Raw genomic sequence first — 21,460 nt, forward strand, 5'->3', positions numbered from 1 at the left:
TGATGGCCTCATCATCTTTGGGTACTGTTGCATTGTAGATTATGTTTGAATATGATTTTTAAAATTTTACATTTATGCCGGGCGGTGGTGGCGCATGCCTTTAATTCCAGCACTCAGGAAGCAGAGGCCAGCCTGGTCTACCAAGCGAGTTCCAGGAAAGGTGCAAAGCTACACACAGAAACCCTGTCTCGGGAAAAAAAAAAAAAATTTTTACATTTATTTTATGAGTGCATGTGTCAGAAGACAACTTCTGGCATTGGCTCTTCAATGTGAGTTCAGGGTTCTTAGATCATCAAGTTTGGCAAGGAAGCACTTGTAACCACTGAACCATCTCACCAGTTTCAATTTTTTTTTTTTTGAGGCAGAATCACCAGGCTGACCTGAAAATAGCTCTCTTGCCTCGTGCTAGGAGGTTTGAGGTGTGTACTAACACACTCAACTTCTTTAGAAAAAATTTTTTTTATTATATTCACGTGCAAGCATGTGGCCGTCAGAAGATAACTTATAGAAGTGGGTTCTCTCTACCTATCATGTTGGTTTTGAGAATTGAACTCAGGTCATTAGGCTTGACAGCAAGCATATTTACTTTTTGGCTTCTGGCACCCAATCTCTTTTTAAAATTATTTATGAGCATGAATGTTTGTCTGCATGTATTTATATATACTATGTGTATACAGTGCCGGACTATGCCTGAGAAGACAGTTGGATCCCCTGCAACTGGAATTGCAGATGGTTGTGAGCTGCCATGTGGCTGCTGGGAACTGAACCTAGGTCCTCTGCAAGAGCAGCAGTGCTCTTGACTCCTGAGCCACCTCTCCAGTCCCATACCCAACTTCTTAACATGAATTTTGGAGGACAAGAAACATTCAAACCGCAGTGAGGCATAAAGCTCGGTAAGATCATTCTGGAAGAAATGCTGACAGAAAAGAGGAAAAGGCTGAGCCTTGAACAGGCTTATACCAAGGGTGAAAAAAACTGGAAAGAACACAGCTCAGCAAGGAGAAGGAAGATGTCAGCTAGGAAGGAAACCCAGAGAGGGTGGGGGCCTAGAAGCCAGAAACGTGTAGAATCTTTTTGGCAGACATTTATGGGAGGCCCAGTAAGGTAACAATGAGCAGCGAAGCAATGGATTAGCATCCTGGGATCACTGTCTACCTTGAAATATATAGCTTTGGTTGAGGAACAAGTGTCAGTGTGTTACAGAGAAGTAGAAGTTTGGGCATTGTGGCACACGCCTGAAATCCCAAACATGATTGAGGTAGCAGTGGGAAGGTTCAAATCCACCCTAGACTATGTAGTAAAATTCCAGGTCAGCATAGGATCCATAGCACATTCCAAGCTAATCTGAACTATACAGTAAGACACCATTTTAAAGAAAAGGAAAGTTAACAAGCCTGTAATCCCAGAATTGGGGAGGTGGAGGTCAGAGACTCAGGAGTTCATTCTTAGCTTTATAAGAAATTTAAGGCCAGCCTGGGCTAAATGGGACCCTGTCTCAAAAACAATTTTTTAAAAGGGAGAGAGTTGGAGACAGTGAGAAACAGCTCTTCTGAGATTTTGCTGAACAAAGGAATAGAGAATTGGGGTCATAGCTAGCAAGAAGATGATGGCCAAGGGATATTGTACAATGGGAGAACTATCATGTTTGTTCACCACTGGGAATGAGGCTAGCAAGATGGCTCAGTAGATAAAGGCACTTACCATACAAGCCTGGTGATCTGAGTTAAAGCCCTGAACTTACGTAAAAGTGGAAAGATAGCTGAGGAGAGGCTCAGTGCATAAAGGTGCTTGTAGCCAAACCTTATGATCTGAGTTCAGTCCCTGAGACTCAAATGGTAAAGGAAAGAACTGACTCCTAGACTCCAGAAGGTTGTCCTATTATTTCCACAGGTATACTGTGGCATGCATATTCTCCTCCCAATAATAAATAAGCCAGGTGTGGTGGCCTTTAATATAGGTAGAGACAGGTGGATGGATCTTTGAGTTCAAAGCCAACCTCATCTACATATTGAGTTCCAAGATAACCAGTGCTACATAGAGAAGTCATGTCTCAATAAATAAATAGATAAACAAGTAAATAAAAATGTAAAAAATTAAAGCCAGGCGGTGGTGGCACACGCCTGTAATCCCAGCACTCGGGAGGCAAAGGCAGGTGGATCTCTGTGTGAGTTCGAGGCCAGCCTGGTCTGCAAAAATTAAATTATTTTTGTAGCTGGATTTTAATCCCAGCACTTGAGAGACAGAGGCAGGATCTCTGTAAACTCATGGCCAGCCTGGTCTAGGTCTATATAGTGAAATCCAGATCAGCCAGGGCTACATAGTGTTGTAGAGTATTAGTTAAAAGTGTGTTACATTTGTTTACGTTGTGGAACATTTGTTTGATGATGCAAAAATGTGTTGCATTCTTTTAAATTGCATTTGTTTAACTCTGTGAAACTTTGTTACTGTGCCTGTCTAAAACACCTGATTGGTCTAATAAAGAGCTGAATGGCCAATAACAAGGCAGGAGAAAGGATAGGCGGGGCTGGCAGGCAGAGAGAATAAATAGGAGGAGAAATCTGGGAAGGATCTAGGAATGAGAGAAGGACTGCAGGGGCCAGCCACCCAGCTGCACAGCAAGCCATGTAGGAAGAAGTAAAGAAAGGTATATAGAATAAAGGGAAAAGCCCAGATAAAAAAGGTAGATGGGATCATTTAAGTTGAGAAAAGCTGGCAAGAAACAAGCCAAGCTAAGGCTGGGCATTCATAAGTAAGAACAAGCCTCTGTGTATTTATTTAGGAGCAGGATGGAGGGCCCCCAAAAGAGTAAAGGAGTAAGGGGGAACAACTACAGCATAGAGATTGTCTCAAAAAAAATTTTTGTAAGATTTAAAAATATTTTATGTGAGTGAACAAAAACACTTTTAAATAAAAAAAATAAAACAAAAAAAAAATATTTTATGTGACCAAGTGCTGGGGGCACATGCCTTTAATCCCAGCACTCGGGAGGCAGAGGCTTTGTGAGTTTGAGGCCACCCTGATCTACAGAATGAATTTCAGGACAGCTAGGTTGTTACACAGAGAAACCCTGTCTCAAAAAAACAAACAAACAAAAAAAGGGCTGGAGAGATGGCTCAGAGTTTAAGAGCATTGGCTGCTCTTCCAGAGGTTCTGAGTTTAATTCCCAGCAACCACATGGTGGCTCACAACCATCTGTAATGAGATCTGGTGCCCTCTTCTGGCATAAAGGCATACATGCAAACAGAACACTGTATATGTAATAAATAAATACATTTTTAAAAATTGTAAATTCATGATGGCGCTAGCAGTGGCGCATGCCTTTAATTCCAGCACTTAGGAGGCAGAGCCAGGTAAATCTCCGTGAGTTCGAGTCCAGCCTGGTCTACAAAGTGAGATCCAGGACAGGCTCCAAAAGCTACACAGAGAAACCCCGTCTCGAAAAAAACAAAAAACAAAAAAAACAAAAAAATTCATGATGGCTGGAGAGATGCCTCAGAGGTCAAGAGCACTGGCTGCTCTTCCAAAGGTCCTGAGTTCAATTCCCAGCAACCACATGGAGGCTCACAACCATCTGTAACGGGATCTGGTGCCCTCTACTGGCCTGCAGGCACACATGCAGACAGAACACTGCATATGTAATAAATAAATCTTTTTTTTTTTTTGGTTTTTCAAGACAGGGTTTCTCTGTGTAGCTTTGTGCCTTTCCTGGAACTCACTCTGTAAACCAGGCTAGCCTCGAACTCACAGAGATCCGCCTGGCTCTGCCTCCCAAGTGCTGGGATTAAAGGTGTGTGCCACCAAGGCACAGCTGTAATAAATAAATATTAAAAAAAAAAAAAAGTTCTTGGCTTTTTGGAGCCTATTCCCTGTGGTGGGATACCTTGCTCAGCCTTGATACAATGGGGAGGGGCTAGGCTCAGGCTCTCCTTCAACTTGGTATGCCAGACTTTGTTGACTACTATGGGAGGCCTTACCCACTCTGAGGAGTATATGGGGGCAGAGTGGGAGGGAGGTGAGGAGGTGGGAGAAGGGGAGGGAGGGGGAACTGGGGTTAGTATGTAAAATGAAAAAAATTTTAATAAATATATTTTAAAAAACAAATTCTTCAACAACCCTTTGATAGAGAATTTTGGAGGCCACCAAAATCATATATATGATTATTATAAAGACGAAAATCCGTGCTGGAGAGTTGGCTCAAAAGTTGAAAGCACTGGCTGCTCTTCCAGAGGTCCTGAGTTCAATTCCCAGCAACCACATGGTGGCTCACAATCCTCTGTAATGAGATCTGGTGCCCTCTTCTAGTCTGCAGGCATGCCTGCAGGCAGAATGCTATATATAATAAATTTTTTTAAAAAGATGTAAGTCCAACTCTCCAGAAGACCACATTCACACTTGATCCACTCTTGGACATGTTCTTTGCTTTTCCTACAATACCTCTTATTAACCCTGTGCTTAAATCTGTTAAAAAAGAAATCTTAGCTGGGCGATGGTGGTGAATGCCTTTAATCCCAGCATTTGGGAGGCAGAGGCAGGTAGATGTCTATGAGTTTGAGGCCAGTCTGGTCTACAAAGTGAGTTCTAGGACAGCCAAGGCTATTACATAGAGAAATCCTGTCTCAAAAAAACAAGACCAAAAAAAAAAAAAAAAAAAGCAAAGGAAGATAAACAAGAACAGAAACAGAACAAGCCCTAGAGACCAGGCAGTGGTGGCACATACCTTTAATCCTAGCTCACAGAGGCAGAGATCCGCCTGGATCTCTCTGAGTTCAAAGCTACTCTGGACTACAAGAGACTGACTCAAGTCTAGGAGAGAAACAGCCAGGTAGTGGTGGCACACACCTTTAATTCCAGTACTTGGGAATCATTCACTTTTAATCCCAGCATTTGAGATCTCATGTCCTTGCTGGGGAAGTCACAAACCTTTAATCCCAGCACTAGGAAGGAAGTGATATGCTGGGCAGAGAAAGGATATAAGGCATGAAGAGACAGGAACTAAAAGCTTTTTCAGCTGAGGAAGCTCATTCCGCTAAAGGCCTTTTGGCTGAGGCTTTTCAAACCAAGGAAACCTAGAGGTGTTAAGAGGTGTCTTGTGCTGGGAGGTGGTGGCACGCGCCTTTGATCCCAGCACTTGGGAGACAGAGGAAGGTGGATCTCTGAGTTCGAGACCGACCTGCCCTACAAAGTGAATTCCAGAACAGCCAGGACTGTTACACAGAGAAACCCTGTCTGGGGGTGGGGGGTGGGGGGGGGGGGGGGGGGGAGGTGGCTTGTTGCTTTGTCTCTGATCTTTCAGCATTTACCCCAATATCTGGCTCCAAGGTTTTTTTTTTTTTTGTTTTTTGTTTTTTTTTTTTTTTGAGCTGAGGATTGAACCCCGGGCCTTGACTTGCTAGGCAAGTGCTCTACCACTGAACTAAATCCCCCCCCCCCCCCCCCTTTTTTTGGTTTCTTTGAAACAGGGTTTCTCTGTGTAGCTTTGCACCTTCCTGGATCTCACTCTGTAGACCAGGCTGGCCTCGAACTCACAGAGATCCACCTGCCTCTGCCTCTCAGCCTCCCGAGTGCTGGGATTACAGGTGTGCACCACCACCCGGCGTCCAAGTTTTTTATTAAATGACCTTTAGAAATTCGTGCTACACCAGCTCTAGGGGAATCTGACACTTTTAATCTCCATAGGCACTTGTACTCATGTGCATATGCTACACTCACACTGTGGGCACTTGTATTCATGTGCATATGCTACACTCACACTGTGGGCACTTGTACTCATGTGCATATGCTACACTCACACTGTGGGCACTTGTACTCATGTGCATATGCTACACTCACACTGTGGGCACTTGCATTCTATGTGTATAGGACCCACATACACTTGAGCTTGTACTTTCGTGCACAATTTAAATAATAAAGAGGATAAAGGGATCTCTAAACATCCAAAACTTCTCAGGTTGTTATGATGACAGCATGGATCTATGTCTCTTACCTATGTCCCATCACTGCTAATATCCCCAAAAGATTCATGTGTATAAGACATAGTTCTCTGCTGGGGAATAGAATTGTTGACAGGTGATTTAATCATGATTTCGTCGATGAATTAATTGATAGATTCACGATTTGGTGGCAAATTTAAGAGGTGATTGGAGGTAGGGCCTGGTTGTAGAAAGTATGTTGTTAGGGATGTATCTTTGCGGAGGGTGGGGGGGGGGGAGGCTGTCGGATTTCAAGACAAGGCTTACTGTGGACCTCTGGCTGTCTTAGAACTCACTTTGTAGATCATGCTGGTCTTGAACTCAGAGATCCACCTGCCTCTGCCTCCTGAGTGCTGGGATTAAAGGTGTGTGCCACCACTGCAGCCATGAGAGGTATTTTTTAAGGATAGCTCATCTTTCTCTCTTCCCTGGCTGTTCTGAGGTGAATGACTTGGCTCCTCCATGCCCTTTCCTGTCACCAGTCCCAGGTAGCAGTTTTCTCACTGTTCTTCATCCTCCTCCTGCTGCTGGTTCCAAAGCTAGTGCTACATTTATATGTGGGTGATATATGTTACAAGTTCATACACATGCATGTGGAGGCCAGAGGTTGATGTCAAGTGTCTCCCTGAAAAGCTCTCCGCCTTTAAAAAAGGTTCTTTTTAATTTAATGTGTATGAGTATTTTGCTTGCATGTAAGTCTGTGTACCACATGTATACCTGGTGCTTTCAGAAATTGGAAGAGGGTATTGGATGCCCTGGAACTGGAGTTATGACATTGTGATCAACCATGTTGGCACTGGGAAACTGCAGTCCTCTGAACCCAGGTCCTCTGTTAGCACAAATGGCTGAACCATCTCTCCAGCTCCCTCCACCTGACTTTTTGAAACAGCATCTTTCACTAAGACTAGAGTTCACAAATTTGAACTGGCCAGAGAATCCTGGGAGTCCTCCTTCCTCTGCCTTCCTAAAGCTGGCATTATGGGCATGTTTACCACACCTGATCCCCCCCCCCTTTCTATACATGGGCATTGTGTCCACATGGTATGTTTGGGCACCACATGTGTGCTCATGCATACCTGGCACCCTTGGAGGGCTCTCCGAGGACAGGGCCTAGAATTAGAGAAGCCTGTGAACTGCCATGTGGGTGCTGGGACTCAAACTCTAGAAGAGAAGCCAGTGATTCATCTCTTCATCCCTCACACCTGTTTGTTGTTGTTGTTTGTTTTTTGTTTTTGACATGAATGCTGGTGATACAGTTAGGTTCTTCTGCATGTTCAGCAAGCACTTACCAAATAAGCCATCTTCCCAGCCCAGTACTACATTTTAGAATTCTGCTTTGGCAATGTCTCACTTATGAGTACTAATTTCTCTTCCAGTTTGCTTCCTAATGAACAACCTCAGGGCTGGGGATGTAGATTGAGTGGTAACTTAGCCTAGTAAACATGAAATCCTGGATTTAATTCCCAGAAGGAAGAAGGACAAGCATATAATCCCAGGTCATCTGGAAGAACAGCCAGTGCTCTTAATCACCTAGCCATCTCTCTAGCGCACAATAGTCCACATCTTTTCTTTTTCTTCTGGAGGCTGAGACAGAAGGGTATTGATTTTAGGCCAGCCTAGGCTATTGGTTAAATCGGCACTGCATAGTGCCATGCCAATGGAGGAGAATGCTGGAGGAAAGTCACAAAGTCAGGAGCCATGGTTACCTTTCTAGAGCTTTATTGGGAGAGAGAGAGGGAGGGAGGGAGGGAACCAGAGAAACAGAGAGACCGCATGCAGGGAAGAGAGTGGAAAGAGAAAAGGAAGACACAGAGGGCCCGCACACTTTTTTAGGCTGGGACACCATCACAGGCTGATGACGTAATTAAGGACGTAGTCTTTACGTAGGCTACAGAGCAAGACCCTGACTCAAAAAGCAAAAATGGTCTAGAAAGTTGGCTCAGTGATTCAGAGAGCTTGCTGCTCTTAGAAGGGCCCAAATTTGGTTCCTGGTATCCATGTTAGGAGGCTCACAACTATTTCCAGGGAATTGGACAACCTCTTTTGACCTCTGTGGGCACCCACATAAAAGTACACATATATACAAACATACATAGTTATAAATGAAATCTTAAATTAAAAAGGGGGAGTGGTGCTGGGTGGTGGGGGTGGTGGTGGTGGTGTTGCTGCATGTTTTTCATCCCAGCACTCGGGAGGCAGAGGCAGGCAGATCTCTGTGAATTCAAGGCCAGCCTGGTCTACAAATCGAGTTCCAGGAAAGGCGCAAAGCTACACAGAGAATCCCTGTCTCAAAAAACCATTAAAAAAGAAAAAAAAAAAAAAAGTCCGGTGGTGGTGGAGAGATAACTCAGTGGTTAAGAACACTTACTGTTTTTTCCAAGGTCCTGGGTTTGTTTCCTAGCTCCTACATGGCAGCTCACAATAGTCTATAATTTCATTTCCAGGGGACCCAACACCTGGTCTTCATGAGCACCTCACATATGCATATACCCACACACAGAAACAGGTACATACAAGCATAAATCTTTTTTTTTTTTTTTTTTTGGTTTTTTGTTTTTCCAGACAGGGTTTCTCTGTGTAGCTTTGCGTCTTTCCTGGAACTCGCTTTGAAGACCAGGCTGGCCTCGAACTCACAGAGATTCACCTGCCTCTGCCTCCTGAGTGCTGGGATTACAGGTGTGCGCCACCACCGCCCGGCTCAGTTTAAATATTTTAAAACAGGTGGTAGTAGGGCATGCCTTTAATCTCAGCACTTGGGAGGCAGAGGCAAGCAAGATCTCTGAATTCAAGGCTATCCTGGTCCCCAGATAGTTCCCAGAGACGCAAGACTATACAGAGAAGCCCTGTCTCAAAAAACAAAATCAAATCTTTAAAAAATAGAGGGGTATGGAGGTGTGGTAGTGCACATGCCTTTAATCCTAGCACTTGGCAGGCAAAGGCAGTTCTGTATAGGAAGTTCTAGGCCAGGCAGGGCTACATAGTGAGATTACCCTCTCCCAAGATGTATATATGTGTATATTTAGATGGTTTTACATAATATAATCTGGATAGTCCCACAGTGGATGTCTCACACTGGAGAGGCAAAGAATCCAGTAATTGCTCAGTCCAAAAAGCTGGATGTCTCAGCAGTCCCACTCTGATGCTGAAGGCCTGGAAGATTCCTGGAGAGCTGTTGGTCTTCAGTCTGCATTGGTAGTCTGGGTTCTAGTGCATCAATGATGTAATGCAGCAATGGCAGGTAAATGAACTTCCAGCAAGAGTGAAGGCAAGCTGGCAAAGTTTCCTTCTGTGTCCTTTTATCTGGGCTCCCACGAGAAGATGTCACATTTAGGTTGAGTTTTTCCACTTCAAATCTGATCAAGAAAATCCCTTATAAGATGTGCCTAGCAGTTTGCCTTTTAGTTGCTTCCAGATCTAGCCAAGTTGACTATTAAATAACAGCCATGGAGCTTTAAACTTGCTCCACCTTGCCTCTCCTGCTCCGATCATTCTTTTTCTATGTGGAAAACAATAAAGACCATACTCTCCTCACTCCTGACAAGTACTTTTCCTGTGGTCCTGTGGTGGTACTGTGAAGGGGCCCCAAAATAGCTTGACTACACAGCAGCCGTGACAGGCTTAGGGGCCTAGACACAGCTTCTGTGACAGGCTTACTGGCAGGCAACACCCAGATCCAGGAAAAGCCTTAAGCTGATAGATACCACCCAGGGATCTACCCAAGGATCCACCCAGGGGTGAGGAAGTACCTGACATCCCAAACACTCCAACCATTAGATAAGGTGTCCTTGAGTCTAGCACACACCTATTTTTTGTTTTACAGATACTCCAACCTCTGCTATGATAAAAACTCTGCCCCACCTGAGCTCAGGGCTCTCTGCTCTCACTGCTGTGTGGGACAGACAGAGGGACCAAGCTCTGGAACTTGAAATAAAGGCTCTTTGCTTTTACATGTGGGATTCAGTCTCCCTGGTGGTCTTTCTAGGAACCGTGGATAACAAAGCACAAATGTCTGGGGATCAGAGGGAGCCTCTCACCTGAAGTCAGTAAGAGTGCTTCATCAAGAGTGAAATCTCAGAATGATGTTGAGTTACAGATAGAATCATGAGGAAAGGAGAGGGCTAGCAGGTTCCAGCAGAGGGAGCAAGGGAAGTGGTGGGTGAGTATTTGCGATCATTGAAAGTTAAAGCTGAGAGTTGAAATGGCAACCAGGACCCATCCTGACTGGAGGTCCAGTGACACAGTAGTTTTGTAAGGGAACATCTACATTTGAAAGGCTCCTGGTGGAAGTTGTGCTGAAATGGATCCTGGAAGGAAATGGATTGACTGGGATCAGAATAAAGGTTGTAGCTACTTAGGAGGCCTAGAGTAAGATCCATACTCAGCAGTCTCCAATACAAACCATCTCTTTACTGAAACACTTTCCTCTTGTCAATCTGTCACCCTGGGGCTGCTCTTTGTCTTTCTCTTTCCAACTAGCATCCCAAAGTCTTTTAGGAGGCTCTTAGTTTGCCTAGTTGTCCATGAACTATACAGTAGTGTGACTGATGGACACTACCCCTGAATCTAAGGATGTTACTGTTGGAGCTCAGGACTCCCCTTCCTTTCTTTGAGACTGTGTCTCACTAGGTAGCCTTGGCAGGCCAGGACATCACTGTAGACAAGGCAGCTTGTCTGTGCTCTAAGTGTGTGCTGAATGGGGGGAGGGGGAGGAGAAAGGAAGGATATGGTGGAGGAGAGGAATGATCCCTACATACTTTGGGAAAGTCAGATCAGCAGCTTGGTTTGAGAGCAGAGTTCCTTAGGGGAGGGAATTCTTTTATGCCACTACTCCCAGTATTGCACCAGATGAATGAACAAAATAAAAGGAAAGGCCATGACTGTTCCCAGGTATGGTAGAAGAGATTTCCTTGTAGATAAAAGGGAGACATAGCCAGAGGCAGAGACATCTGGGAGAATCCTGAGCCATGTGAGGCAAAATGGAAGGGGAGGGGAGAGTGGAAGAGAGGGGGTAACCAGGTACCGCAGCCAGGAAGCCCAAAAGAGAGCCGGGTAACCAAAATGGCTGGCCTATTTCAGGAAAGGCATCTGGGGGAAGGGAGTTGCCCGAAGTTTAGGGAGTGGGCAGGGTATGCCAGTCAGGAGGAGCTTGTAACAGGTAGGGGCTCAGGGATGCTGGGAGAACCCGGTCCGCTTGGATATGTTAAGGCAGCTTGTTGTCACGGGTTTGGAACCTGAGTACCATACCCAGCTCCCCTCTCCTCTGTTGAGGAGAATCAGATTAGGTTCTGGGTCACGTCCTCACTCTCTAGCCCAGACTTCAGTTATCTGCACATAGGTTGTTTTAGCCCTTTAACGCTCGTAGATTCATAGGATGTCTGGGGTACCTGGCTTTTGCATGTCATGGCTCCTACTCACAAAATGATCTGCCCTGCTCTCCTTGGTATATATTCTCCTCGATTTCTGAAGGAGTTACATTATGATAAACCTATCACAAAGTGAAAAGTAGAAAATACCGTAAGTTGAGAATGCATTTACTGCATTATGACATTCATTAGTCTCACGTTTAAAATAGCCTTGGGACCCATCAGTCCACAATGGGGAACCACTATACAATACAAAGTTCTAGATGTATGTTTGTAATTTAGGGGACCAGAACCTTGTTTGAGCTAGGCAGGTGCTGTACCACTGAGCCACCATATAATTTAATTCATTACCAAATGAATTACAATTTTGCTTAAATTGGCTTTCGCACCATAGTAAAATAGAACAGTAAATTGTGAACATATGAATTTAAGACCCTTTCCCCAGTTCACAATCAACACCAAGACCTTTTTAAAAATGTGATTCAGTAATCAAAAAAAAAAAAAAAAAAATCCTGTGTCTCAGCAGCCTCACTTGCTCCATCCAGGCCCCAAACCTGGCAGGGGTCTCTTGTTCCTGTGCTGAGCGCAGGGCTGCTCTATGCTTGCGCTACTCAGCACCTGTTTTCTGGGCCTCTACTCACGCCCTAGGAAGGGGTTGCAGTGCGCAGAGCATGATGGCCGCGGGGCATAAACCCATACTGCTTGAGCACCGAGCACTCCTCGTGACCACCTAGCGTTGAAAATGGGTGCCGGGCGACAGGTGAGCAGGCCTCACCCGTGAGCATCAGAGGTCTCAAGGATCCCAATAGGGTCTGAGCCTAAAGCGTACGGGCCGGCACAGTGGGTAGCCAACCCCGCTGGTCTGGGAGGGTGGGACTAGGACTAGCTGTAGAGAGCAGGTGCTAGTGTTCGAGGGCCACAAGTCTAGGGAAAGGGGCGGGTCCGCGTGGGGGCGTTCTCAGCCATGGGCGTGTCCTCAAGTCAGGGACCAGCCCTGGGGAAGGCGGGTCTTGGGAAGGGGGCGTGTCCCTGGGTAGAGGGTGGGTCTTGGGGCACCGGCTAGTTCTCCGGCCCAGGCGGGTCCTGCAGCCTGGGCGTGTCCTTTGTCGGGGGAGGGGGACGGGGCGGGCCTCCAAGCCTCAGCCTTAGCAGGCGGCAGACCGCGGCGCAGGACACCGCGGTATGGGGAGGGTGCAGCTCTTCGAGATTCGCCTGAGGCAGGGCCGCGTCGTCTACAGTCCTGGAGAGCCGCTGGCCGGGGCCGTGCGCGTGCGCCTGGGAGCGCCACTGCCCTTCCGAGGTGGGCGCGGGGTCGCCTCGGGGGAGCGGGTGGAAGCGTTCTCACCTGCGGTGGGGCGGGGCTCTCCAAAACCATGTGGTCGGTGGGCTCCGAAACTGGGTTCTCAGCCTCCGGGGAGCCCTGGGTTACGACGGAACTGCGGACTCCAGGGTCCGGCTGTGCTGGAAGGCCAGGGCGGGGCACACAGCTCGGTGGCCCAGTCCTTCCGCATCTGTCCCATCCTGTGCTCTCAGCCTAGGGGAGGCCAGAGTCTGTGTGAGGGCCTAAGCACTTGTTCACTGTGCCCAGGCGACCCTGGAGGTAGAAGTATGCAGGCCTCCAGTTTTCCCTTGTTCAGGTGTCCAAGGTCCGCTGCACTCTGCACCTGCTGGTCCCCTACCTGGAACCTAGTGTGCTCTGGGTCCTCTCTTTTCCTCGCCTCCAGGCTATATGCAGGACCTTCCTCTTCAAAGACAGTCCTGGTCCAAGTGTGCAGGTTCCCAGCAGGATCCATAGAGAACCTTTTTTGCTTTCAATTTAAGGCTTAAGACTTTCTTAAAGCTTGGGGATGCTGGCAAGGGGTCTTGTTAGTCCTAGCAGTCCTCTCGCTCCTGTCCTGAGGCCTTGGAGCGGAGCTGAGCTGAGCTGAGCCCTCTGCTGATGCATATGTCTGAGACTCTGGGGCTGGGGATTAGATTACCCTTTTGCCAGTGACTGGGCTCTCAAGTGCAGCCTCCTCTGTGCTGGATCCATGGATAGGGAGGGACCTGTGTGGGATTTGATGACTGAGTTTTTAGGGTCAGGTGGGCACTGTCGTGGCCTCTGCCTAGCCGCTGGCACTGAGTGCAAAAGCTGTATGGGTGTCCCTGCTTGATACTCTTTTATTTTTGCCTCCTGTGAGAACTACCTGGCTGCTTGGCCAAAACCACAGCTGGTGTCTGCTGAGGATGGATAGCTATCCTCCTCAGCCATCCTAGGCCCAGTTGAAACCCTGGACCTGGTGTTGTTATCTAGGTCTAGAAGGAAACTGGGTTGTAGGTGCCTGTCAGGCCCTGATCTTGTTGAGGCTCCTGGTCAGGATCACATTGCCTTCCTTTGCTGTATCCCTATTTAGAGTTTGTGGTCTGGGTGAGAGCACATGTTGCTTTTGTAGAGGCTACAGCAGTGATAGGCAAGCTCCTTCTGGACCCAAGAAGGTATGAGAAATGTAAAGAAAACTCCACGTTGGCTGAGGGGATATGGTGCAGGCCACAGGCTTGTGGACTTGGAGAATACAGTAGAGAAAAGAGAGATCTATTTAGAACGAGCCACTCAGTTTTTCTTTTCTTTCATCTTCTCCTGGCTAAGCTTGGGGTGAACAGGCTATTGCCAACTACAGTATAAGGATGAGCTATCTCATGACCTCCTTGTATCGCATAAGGAGTGAGTAAATGGACAGCCGACCTTACAGGCTAAGAGAGCTCTAGCTGATGGTCCCAATCATAAAAGTGCCCAGGATCATGGGCTGGAAGGTAGATTATTTGGATTGCTGGCAGTTCAGTGTGTGTGTGTAGAGGCCACTCTGGAACTTCCTGAAGTCCTGCTTGGGATGTTGGGGTGGAAATAATGATGGCTCTGTTATTTTCCTTCATTCAAAGGACACTTGTTGAGTTTCTGCTAGGCCCAGTTGAGGAGGCTCCCATATTCTCAGAGAATTCTACCTCCTTCGGGTTCTCAGTCTTGTTCACTGAATACTTGTCTAATGATTGACAGTGGTTGGCACCCATCCATGAGGATACTAGCTGTCTCAGAGGTGAGGAATGAATAGTGTTCTAGACCCTGGAGAATGGCGGGACCCACTGTGTTTTTCTCTTTGACTCACTATACCTCCATTCTGGATCAGATGGCAATCTTCCTACTTGCTTTTCTTTTTCTGAATCTTTTCAGGTGCTGGGAATTTAATTTAGAGCCTATTGCATTTCTGATAAGTACTAATCATTGAGCTGATTCCAAGCCCTCTTCTTTTCTGTTTTTTTTTTTTTTAAATTGTTTTATTATTATTAATATTTTTTAGACACAACATCTTTCTGGGCTGCCCAGACTGACCTCAACTTTGTAATCCTCCTGATGTCAGTTTCTGAGTGTTGGGGTGGCATGTGTGCACCACCACGCCTCGGTCTCCCTACTTTTTCTTTCCTTTTCTGAATTAGATTTATTCATTTTATTTTACATGTGTGCATGTTTTGTCTGCAGGTATGTGTGTGCACTACTTGCTTGTGTGCCCCTGGAGTTCTGAAGAGGGCATTTAATGCCCTTGAACCGGAGTTAAAGATGGTTATGAGCCATTGTGTGGGTTCTGGGAATGGAACCAGGGTCTTCTGCCAGAGCAACAAGTGTCCTTCACCCCTAAGTTCTCTCCAGCCCTCTCCGTTTTTCCTAGACCAGCTATGTCTTCACAGGACCCCGAGAGGTAGTTATTCTTGTTACTCTTGTGATACAATTGGAAGCAGGGACAAGCACCGATTTAGTGGTAGAATGTGGTAGCTGGTGGGCAGTCAGGTTCAAGATCCATGGGACCAGGAGAGGAATGGAGAGGTCTTAGTTATCATGGTGCTAGAAAGGAAGCTACTGGGCAGGTAGAAGCACCCCTGAGGGAAGAAAGTTCCAGAAGTCTCTGTGGAACACAACACACACCATGATTTTCTTTAGAAAACCAGAGCAGCCTTTGGGCAGTGGTGGTACACACCTTTAATCCCAGCACTCAGGAGGCAGAAATAGGTGGATCTCTGTGAGTTCAAGGCCAGCCTGATCTACGGAGCTGGTCCCAGGGCAACCAAGGTTACACGAAGAAACCTTGTCTTGGGGGGGAGGGGGTAAAGAAAAGAAAAACAAAACAAATCAGCTTCCTGTCTCCAATGGTGAACACCTGCTAGTCCAATGGTGAACACCTGCTAGTTTGGTGGTCCCTGGTCATCTGGGTGCCTGCCTTTTATTATAGTTGTGAACACTGTTTGGAAGTGCTTTTTATACTTGGATGACACCTTTTTATACTTGTTCTGCAGGCTGCCACTTAATGTTCTGTGGTAGAGGACTTGCTAGAACACACTTCCCTGGTTGCCTGGCTATGCTGCAGTGTGTGAGCTGGTGTGAGCTGGTGACCTCCCAGAGAAGATCCTTGGCAGGAGAGTGTAGGGGTAGGACTGTGATATTACTGAAAAGCAGCAGGGAACACTGACAGCCAGGAAATAAAGGAAGCCAGGATCTTTTATCATGGGATTGCCTCCAGCCTGCCTAGTCTTGCCATCACAGGCGTGTGCAGACCGTAAAACAAGTGTTGTATGTTGGGTGTGGGTGTTCATGCAGGTCCGTGGAATCAAGAGACAGAGCGCACCTCAAGGATGAGCTTAGCCTTACCCAGCTGCAGGGGGATTCTGTCTCTACAGACTGGTCCACTGTACCTTAACAAAGGGCCCTTTTATTTCTTTATTTTTATTTATGTATTTGTTTGTTTTTTTTTTGTTTTTTTTTTTTTTCTGGAGCTGAGGACCAAACCCAGGGCCTTGTGCTTGCTAAGCCAATGTTCTAGTTCTACCACTGAGCTAAATCCTCCAACCCCCGTTTTTGGTTTTTTGAGACAGGGTTTCTCTGTGTAGTTTTGGTGCCTGTCCTGGATCTCACTCTGTAGACCAGGCTGGCCTCAAACTCACAGAGATCCACCTGGCTGTGCCTCCTGAGTGCTGGGATTAAAGGCGTGCGCCACCGCCGCCCATCTCCAAAGGGCCCTTTTATTGTTCTCCAATTTACACCCTTTACCAAGTTAATCTTCATGCCCCAAAACCTCTCATCTGAGCTTCCCAAAGGGACAATGCCAAATGCAGATTCTCTGCAAATTTGGTATTCTGGGTTCTTCCTCAATCAAATTTGCATAGGCTTTTTTTTACCTTCAGAAAATTCTCAAACAAGATGCACATAGAGGGTACTGGGAGACAAAAGGTAGCAGTTACAAAAGACAGATTAAAGGTTCTAACACTCAGGAATCTGGAATTGAACCAGCCATAGCTCTGTGGGAATTCTCCCAACACAAAGAGAGCAGGATCCAGCACCTTGCAGCAGCGAGAGACCACCTAATATGCTCAGCACTCCTCATTTCTCAAGCAGAACTGGCACTGTTCTTTGGCCAGTGGAACTGGGATCTTTGAGGAATTTTCTGGGGGAATTTTTACACCTTGATTGTGACCCTACTGAGACAAAGGAGCAAACTCAGGTGTTTCGTTGGGGCAGTAGCAGGCATACTGTTTCCAAACCCTTTTCCGCAATCATTTCTAAAGGGAGAGTGAATGGCACAGGATGTGTTCACCTTGGTGGCTAGAGGCTGGTCACACGGGCATGGTCCTCCCAGGAGGAAAATGCCTGGCATTGGGAAGATCAGAGTCTGACCGCCCCCTACTCCCAGTTTGGATGCTGCTTGTTTTCTGGAATCTGGTGGTCCTGTGCTCCTTTGCTGGAAGTCCAGACTGGGTGCTTGAGTGCTTTACAAGCAGTGTGGTGAGAGACTCCTGATGAAATAGTATAGGGCTTGAGAGCCGATGGGTGGCCTGGCATGTATCAATGTGAACACAAGAAGTTTGTCAGTTTATAGCTGGTGATGTAAGGAGTCTACTTCCCCATGCCCACCCCAGCATGGGTCAAAGTGCTCAATAGTCATCCTGATGAACAAACATGTAAGTCACCTGGGTTTTCCCTGATTTCTAGTGTGGCTGGGTATCGGTTCCAATTATCTACTGCTACAAAAAGGTCAGATAACAAACCACCCTTAAACTGAACAGCCAAAGCAACCAGTTACTGCTCATACATTGAGGATGAAGAATTTGAATAGCCCTGTGCCATTCACTGTAGGGTTCTAATAGCACTATGGCAGCATCTGGACTAAGCTGAGACCTCCATACTTTTTTTTGTATCTAATGTATCTAAAGGGCCAATCATCTTTAGGGAGATGTACCCTTGGTGGAGTATCTTGTGTCCCCCAGCAGATTTTTGAGCCTCCTCTTACCCCTATCATCTCAAGAACTATTTGCTGGCCTATAGATGCCACTGGTGTTCAGATTCCAGGGTGGGAATAGTTGGTGGTTTGACTTCAGAGGTCATGTCAGAAGTGTGGATTTCAGGCCAGGTTGGAGGTTAGAATGATAAGGTTGGGCTGACATAGAGGGTGAGGGACAGTCAGTCATTGACACTTCCAAGGGGCAGAGTGGTACAGCAGGAATGCAGGACCGCCTCAAGAGTGGGAACAGGTGCCAGCAGCCATCAGATGAGGAAGTACACATGTGGATAGCTGCATGAGTTGAGGAGGAGCCAAAGGTTCATAGGAGGAAGCTAAGTGTTCTGGTGGTAACCAGCAGGATGCCTGGACCATGATGTAGGGAGACTGAGGCAGGTGTAGTCAACTCCTAGGTACTTGGATATCTTTGTTCCTCCTGCTTGGTGGCTTTGTCACAATGATGAGAGAGTCAGAATAGTCATACCTTGTCGTGACCCTGTCAAGTAAGTCTGGAAACAGTGCTGAAACTGTGACCCAACCCTACAGGGAGAAGGGTGTCACTTCAGGGGGCCTCTCATTGGCTCCCACCTACCACCTAGCCTGAGCCTTCTCCCTTGTGATCAGTTTCAGCTGTGCCTCTTCATTCACAGTGGGCCCAGGATGTGTCTGTTAGAGGAATTTGAACCCTGTCTCTCTCTAGTGGTTCCTGTGCTGGTTACTCCCACTGGTGGGGGGAGGACCAGCTAGCTACCTCATGGTGTAGAAAGTTAGCCTCCTGGGCACTGTTGCCCAGGAAGTAAGTCTGGGCTCACCTTCCAGTACTAGATGGCTGACTGGCTCAGACAGGTTTGACTGCATTCCTGCCGGGAGAGGGCTGGCATTAGCTTTCTTGAGACTGAAGGGGCGTCTCCTGGCCTAACTGATTTGCATCATGAAAAACAGAGTGCATTGGGTTTTTATAGGTCTGGCTAGAGGCTGAAGGAACCAATTTGGGGGTAGCTCAGGGATTATCTAGGAGATTATTGGCCTCCCACTGTGTCTGTGGGACAGATGAAACACTGCCTATCAGTTTCTTTGCCAGCCTGGTTCCCTGGGAGAACACCACGACTGGGGATGGCCAGGAGGTATTCTTGGGAAGATGACAGGCTGCTTGCATCTTGGCCTTCCCAGGTACTTCTGCTGGTGTAGCTGCTTGTCCTTCCGGCCCTACATGAATTCCTGTGCTGGGGACAGGGAGGAGCCTAAGCTATCAGCTGGCTTAGGCTTATGCCACCCTTCCCCTTACAGCTATCCGGGTGACCTGCATGGGTTCCTGTGGGGTCTCCAACAAGGCCAACGATGGGGCATGGGTGGTGGAGGAGAGCTACTTCAACAGCTCCCTGTCACTGGCTGACAAGGGTGAGTGTGGGAGCCAGCAGTGATCACTGGGGCAGCCCCTGCCTGGAGTGGGGTCAGTCTATCCCTCCCCTCCCAACGACCGTCTCTTGGATGCTCACTCTATCCTGCTCTCTGGTACTGGGTCTGGGTGGGCTCTGACCCTTGGTATGGCTGTTTCACCCCTGTCCTCTATCCTCAACTACCCTCCTGTTTTTTGTTTTTAATTTTATTTTTACATTTTATATTTATTCATTTTTGAGACAGGGCTTCATGTAGCCCAAGGTGGACTTGAACTTGCTGTGTTATCTGAGGATGCCCTCAAACTTCTGATTCTCCTGCTTCTATCTCCCAGGGGTGTGCTTTCATGTCTGGTTTATGTAGTAGTCCTTGGACTTGAACCAGAGCTTTGTGTGTGCTAGGCAAACACTCTTACCAACATTTACCAACTCTTACTACATTTCCATACACTCTCATTTAAACCAAACCCTTGGATGTAGCCTGTAGTTTCTGCTATGATCATGCTGCTATAGTGCTGCAGACAGGTAGTGTGGACTGGTGGGCTGCAGTGCCTACTTCTGGTCTGGCACTGTGGCCACTATGGATCTCCTCTGGTTTGCTCCCACCTCCTTCTTGTCTCTGTAGGAAGTCTGCCGGCTGGAGAGCACAACTTCCCCTTTCAGTTCCTGCTTCCTGGTGAGTGGAAAGCTTGTGGGGACAGCAGCCTTGAAATGGTGGGACCTACGGGTGGGAGGTGCTGGGTGCCAGCCAATCCCTGTTCTCTCCGAAGCCACAGCACCCACATCTTTTGAGGGACCCTTTGGGAAGATTGTGCACCAGGTGAGGGCCTCCATCGAAACTCCACGTTTTTCTAAGGATCACAAATGTAGCCTCGTGTTCTACATCCTGAGCCCCTTGAATTTGAACAGCATCCCAGATATTGAGGTGAGGATGGGGCAGAGGCTACTTCAACCTTCTCAGGCCAGGCAGCCAGGCTCTGCAGCCTGAGGGCCTGTCCCCATGCCACAGGAATGCACTCTGTGCTTGCTTGATAAGCTCCACCCGCTTTCCCTTCCAGCAACCCAACGTGGCCTCCGTTACCAAGAAGTTCTCCTACAAGCTGGTGAAGACGGGCAATGTGGTTCTCACAGCTAGTACTGACCTTCGTGGCTATGTGGTGGGACAGGTGCTTCGGCTGCAGGCTGACATTGAGAACCAGTCAGGCAAGGACACCAGCCCTGTGGTGGCCAGCTTGCTACAGGTCAGAGCCCGCTTGCTCCCTGAGCCTGTCCCTTTCTCATGGTACGGAAGGGGTGGGTGGCTGGCCTGCCCGAGCTCACAGTCTGGTATTTCCTTAGAAGGTATCCTATAAGGCCAAGCGCTGGATCTATGATGTGCGAACCATTGCAGAGGTGGAGGGTACTGGTGTCAAGGCCTGGAGACGTGCTCAGTGGCAAGAACAGATCCTGGTGCCTGCCCTGCCCCAGTCAGCCCTGCCTGGCTGCAGCCTTATCCACATCGACTATTACCTGCAGGTTTGGTGTTGTCCAGGGCTGGGTGGCCTGAGGCTAGGCGACCTTGGCCTGACTCCTCAATACCTGCGTTCTTTCCAGGTCTCCATGAAGGCACCTGAAGCCACTGTGACTCTCCCACTCTTTGTCGGCAATATTGCTGTGAACCAAACCCCACTGAGCCCCTGTGCAGGCCCAGGGTCTTCTCCTGGGGCCCTGTCCCCAGTGGTGCCCTCTGCACCACCTCAGGAAGAGGCTGAGGCAGTGGCTAGTGGCCCCCATTTCTCAGACCCAGTTTCCCTGTCGACCAAGAGCCATTCTCAGCAGCAGCCACCGTCAACGCCGTTGGCTTCTGTGTCTGTTACCACCATTGATCCCTGTGTTCAGGTTGGAAGCCCTGCTAGCCATTCTCTGCACCCTCCCTTGTGCATCTCTATAGGTGCCACCGTCCCCTACTTTGCAGAAGGCTCCGGGGGCCCAGTACCCACCACCAGCGCCTTGATCCTGCCCCCAGAGTACAGTTCATGGGGCTACCCCTATGGTGAGTGGGAAGGACATGGACTGGGGTGAGAAAATGAGGATGCCTTGAGCCACTTGTAGATCCTGCTTTCTCCCCACAGAGGCTCCACCGTCCTATGAACAGAGCTGTGGTGCCAGTACAGACCCTGGCCTGATCCCAGGGAGCTGACCCTGGTGAGCTAACCCTGTACCACCTTCTTCGGTGGGCCTGGCCATTGCCCTGGGTTGAGGTACCCAGGGCCTCGTGCCTTTGCTCTTTACCTGGCCCAGCTACTCAGGACCTGCAGCCGTCAGGATGACCTCTGATGGACCAGCCTCTCCAGGCTCCTCTGGAATTAATGGGTCCTCTTCTCGAGAGGTTGGGATAGGGCGGCAGGGGATCTGGGACCTGGAGAGACTATAAATAAACAAAGCATTTTATTTGTAGA

General features: G+C 47.9%; 1 protein-coding gene across 4 annotated transcripts; it reads left to right on the plus strand.

Annotated features, from left to right (window-relative positions):
- Window positions 1-12,381: 12,381 nt before the first annotated feature.
- On the plus strand, window positions 12,382-21,460 carry Arrdc1 (arrestin domain containing 1). Of its 4 annotated transcripts, XM_036185889.1 has the most exons (8): window positions 12,382-12,632; window positions 18,916-19,026; window positions 19,648-19,698; window positions 19,793-19,947; window positions 20,081-20,263; window positions 20,361-20,537; window positions 20,616-21,054; window positions 21,134-21,460. In XM_036185889.1, exons 1-8 carry the CDS (start codon window positions 12,515-12,517, stop codon window positions 21,199-21,201), a joined length of 1,302 nt encoding a protein of 433 aa, XP_036041782.1. In that variant the 5' UTR covers window positions 12,382-12,514; the 3' UTR covers window positions 21,202-21,460. The 4 variants fall into 4 exon arrangements, with proteins under 4 accessions (XP_036041782.1, XP_036041781.1, XP_036041783.1 ...); XM_036185888.1 differs by having other exon boundaries at window positions 12,455-12,632; window positions 20,361-21,054; XM_036185891.1 differs by lacking the exon at window positions 12,382-12,632 and adding an exon at window positions 16,311-18,798 and having other exon boundaries at window positions 20,361-21,054.

The sequence above is a fragment of the Onychomys torridus genome, chromosome 4 (genome assembly GCF_903995425.1).
Source record: "Onychomys torridus chromosome 4, mOncTor1.1, whole genome shotgun sequence".
NCBI lineage: Eukaryota > Metazoa > Chordata > Mammalia > Rodentia > Cricetidae > Onychomys > Onychomys torridus.

Coding starts and splice junctions, on each gene's coding strand:
- Arrdc1 (XM_036185888.1), top strand. CDS start 12,515: ATGGGGAGGGTGCAGCTCTTCGAGATTCGCCTGAGGCAGGGCCGCGTC. Junction 19,027..19,647: donor CCTGTCACTGGCTGACAAGG/GTGAGTGTGGGA, acceptor TTGTCTCTGTAG/GAAGTCTGCCGGCTGGAGAG. Junction 19,948..20,080: donor ACAGCATCCCAGATATTGAG/GTGAGGATGGGG, acceptor TTTCCCTTCCAG/CAACCCAACGTGGCCTCCGT.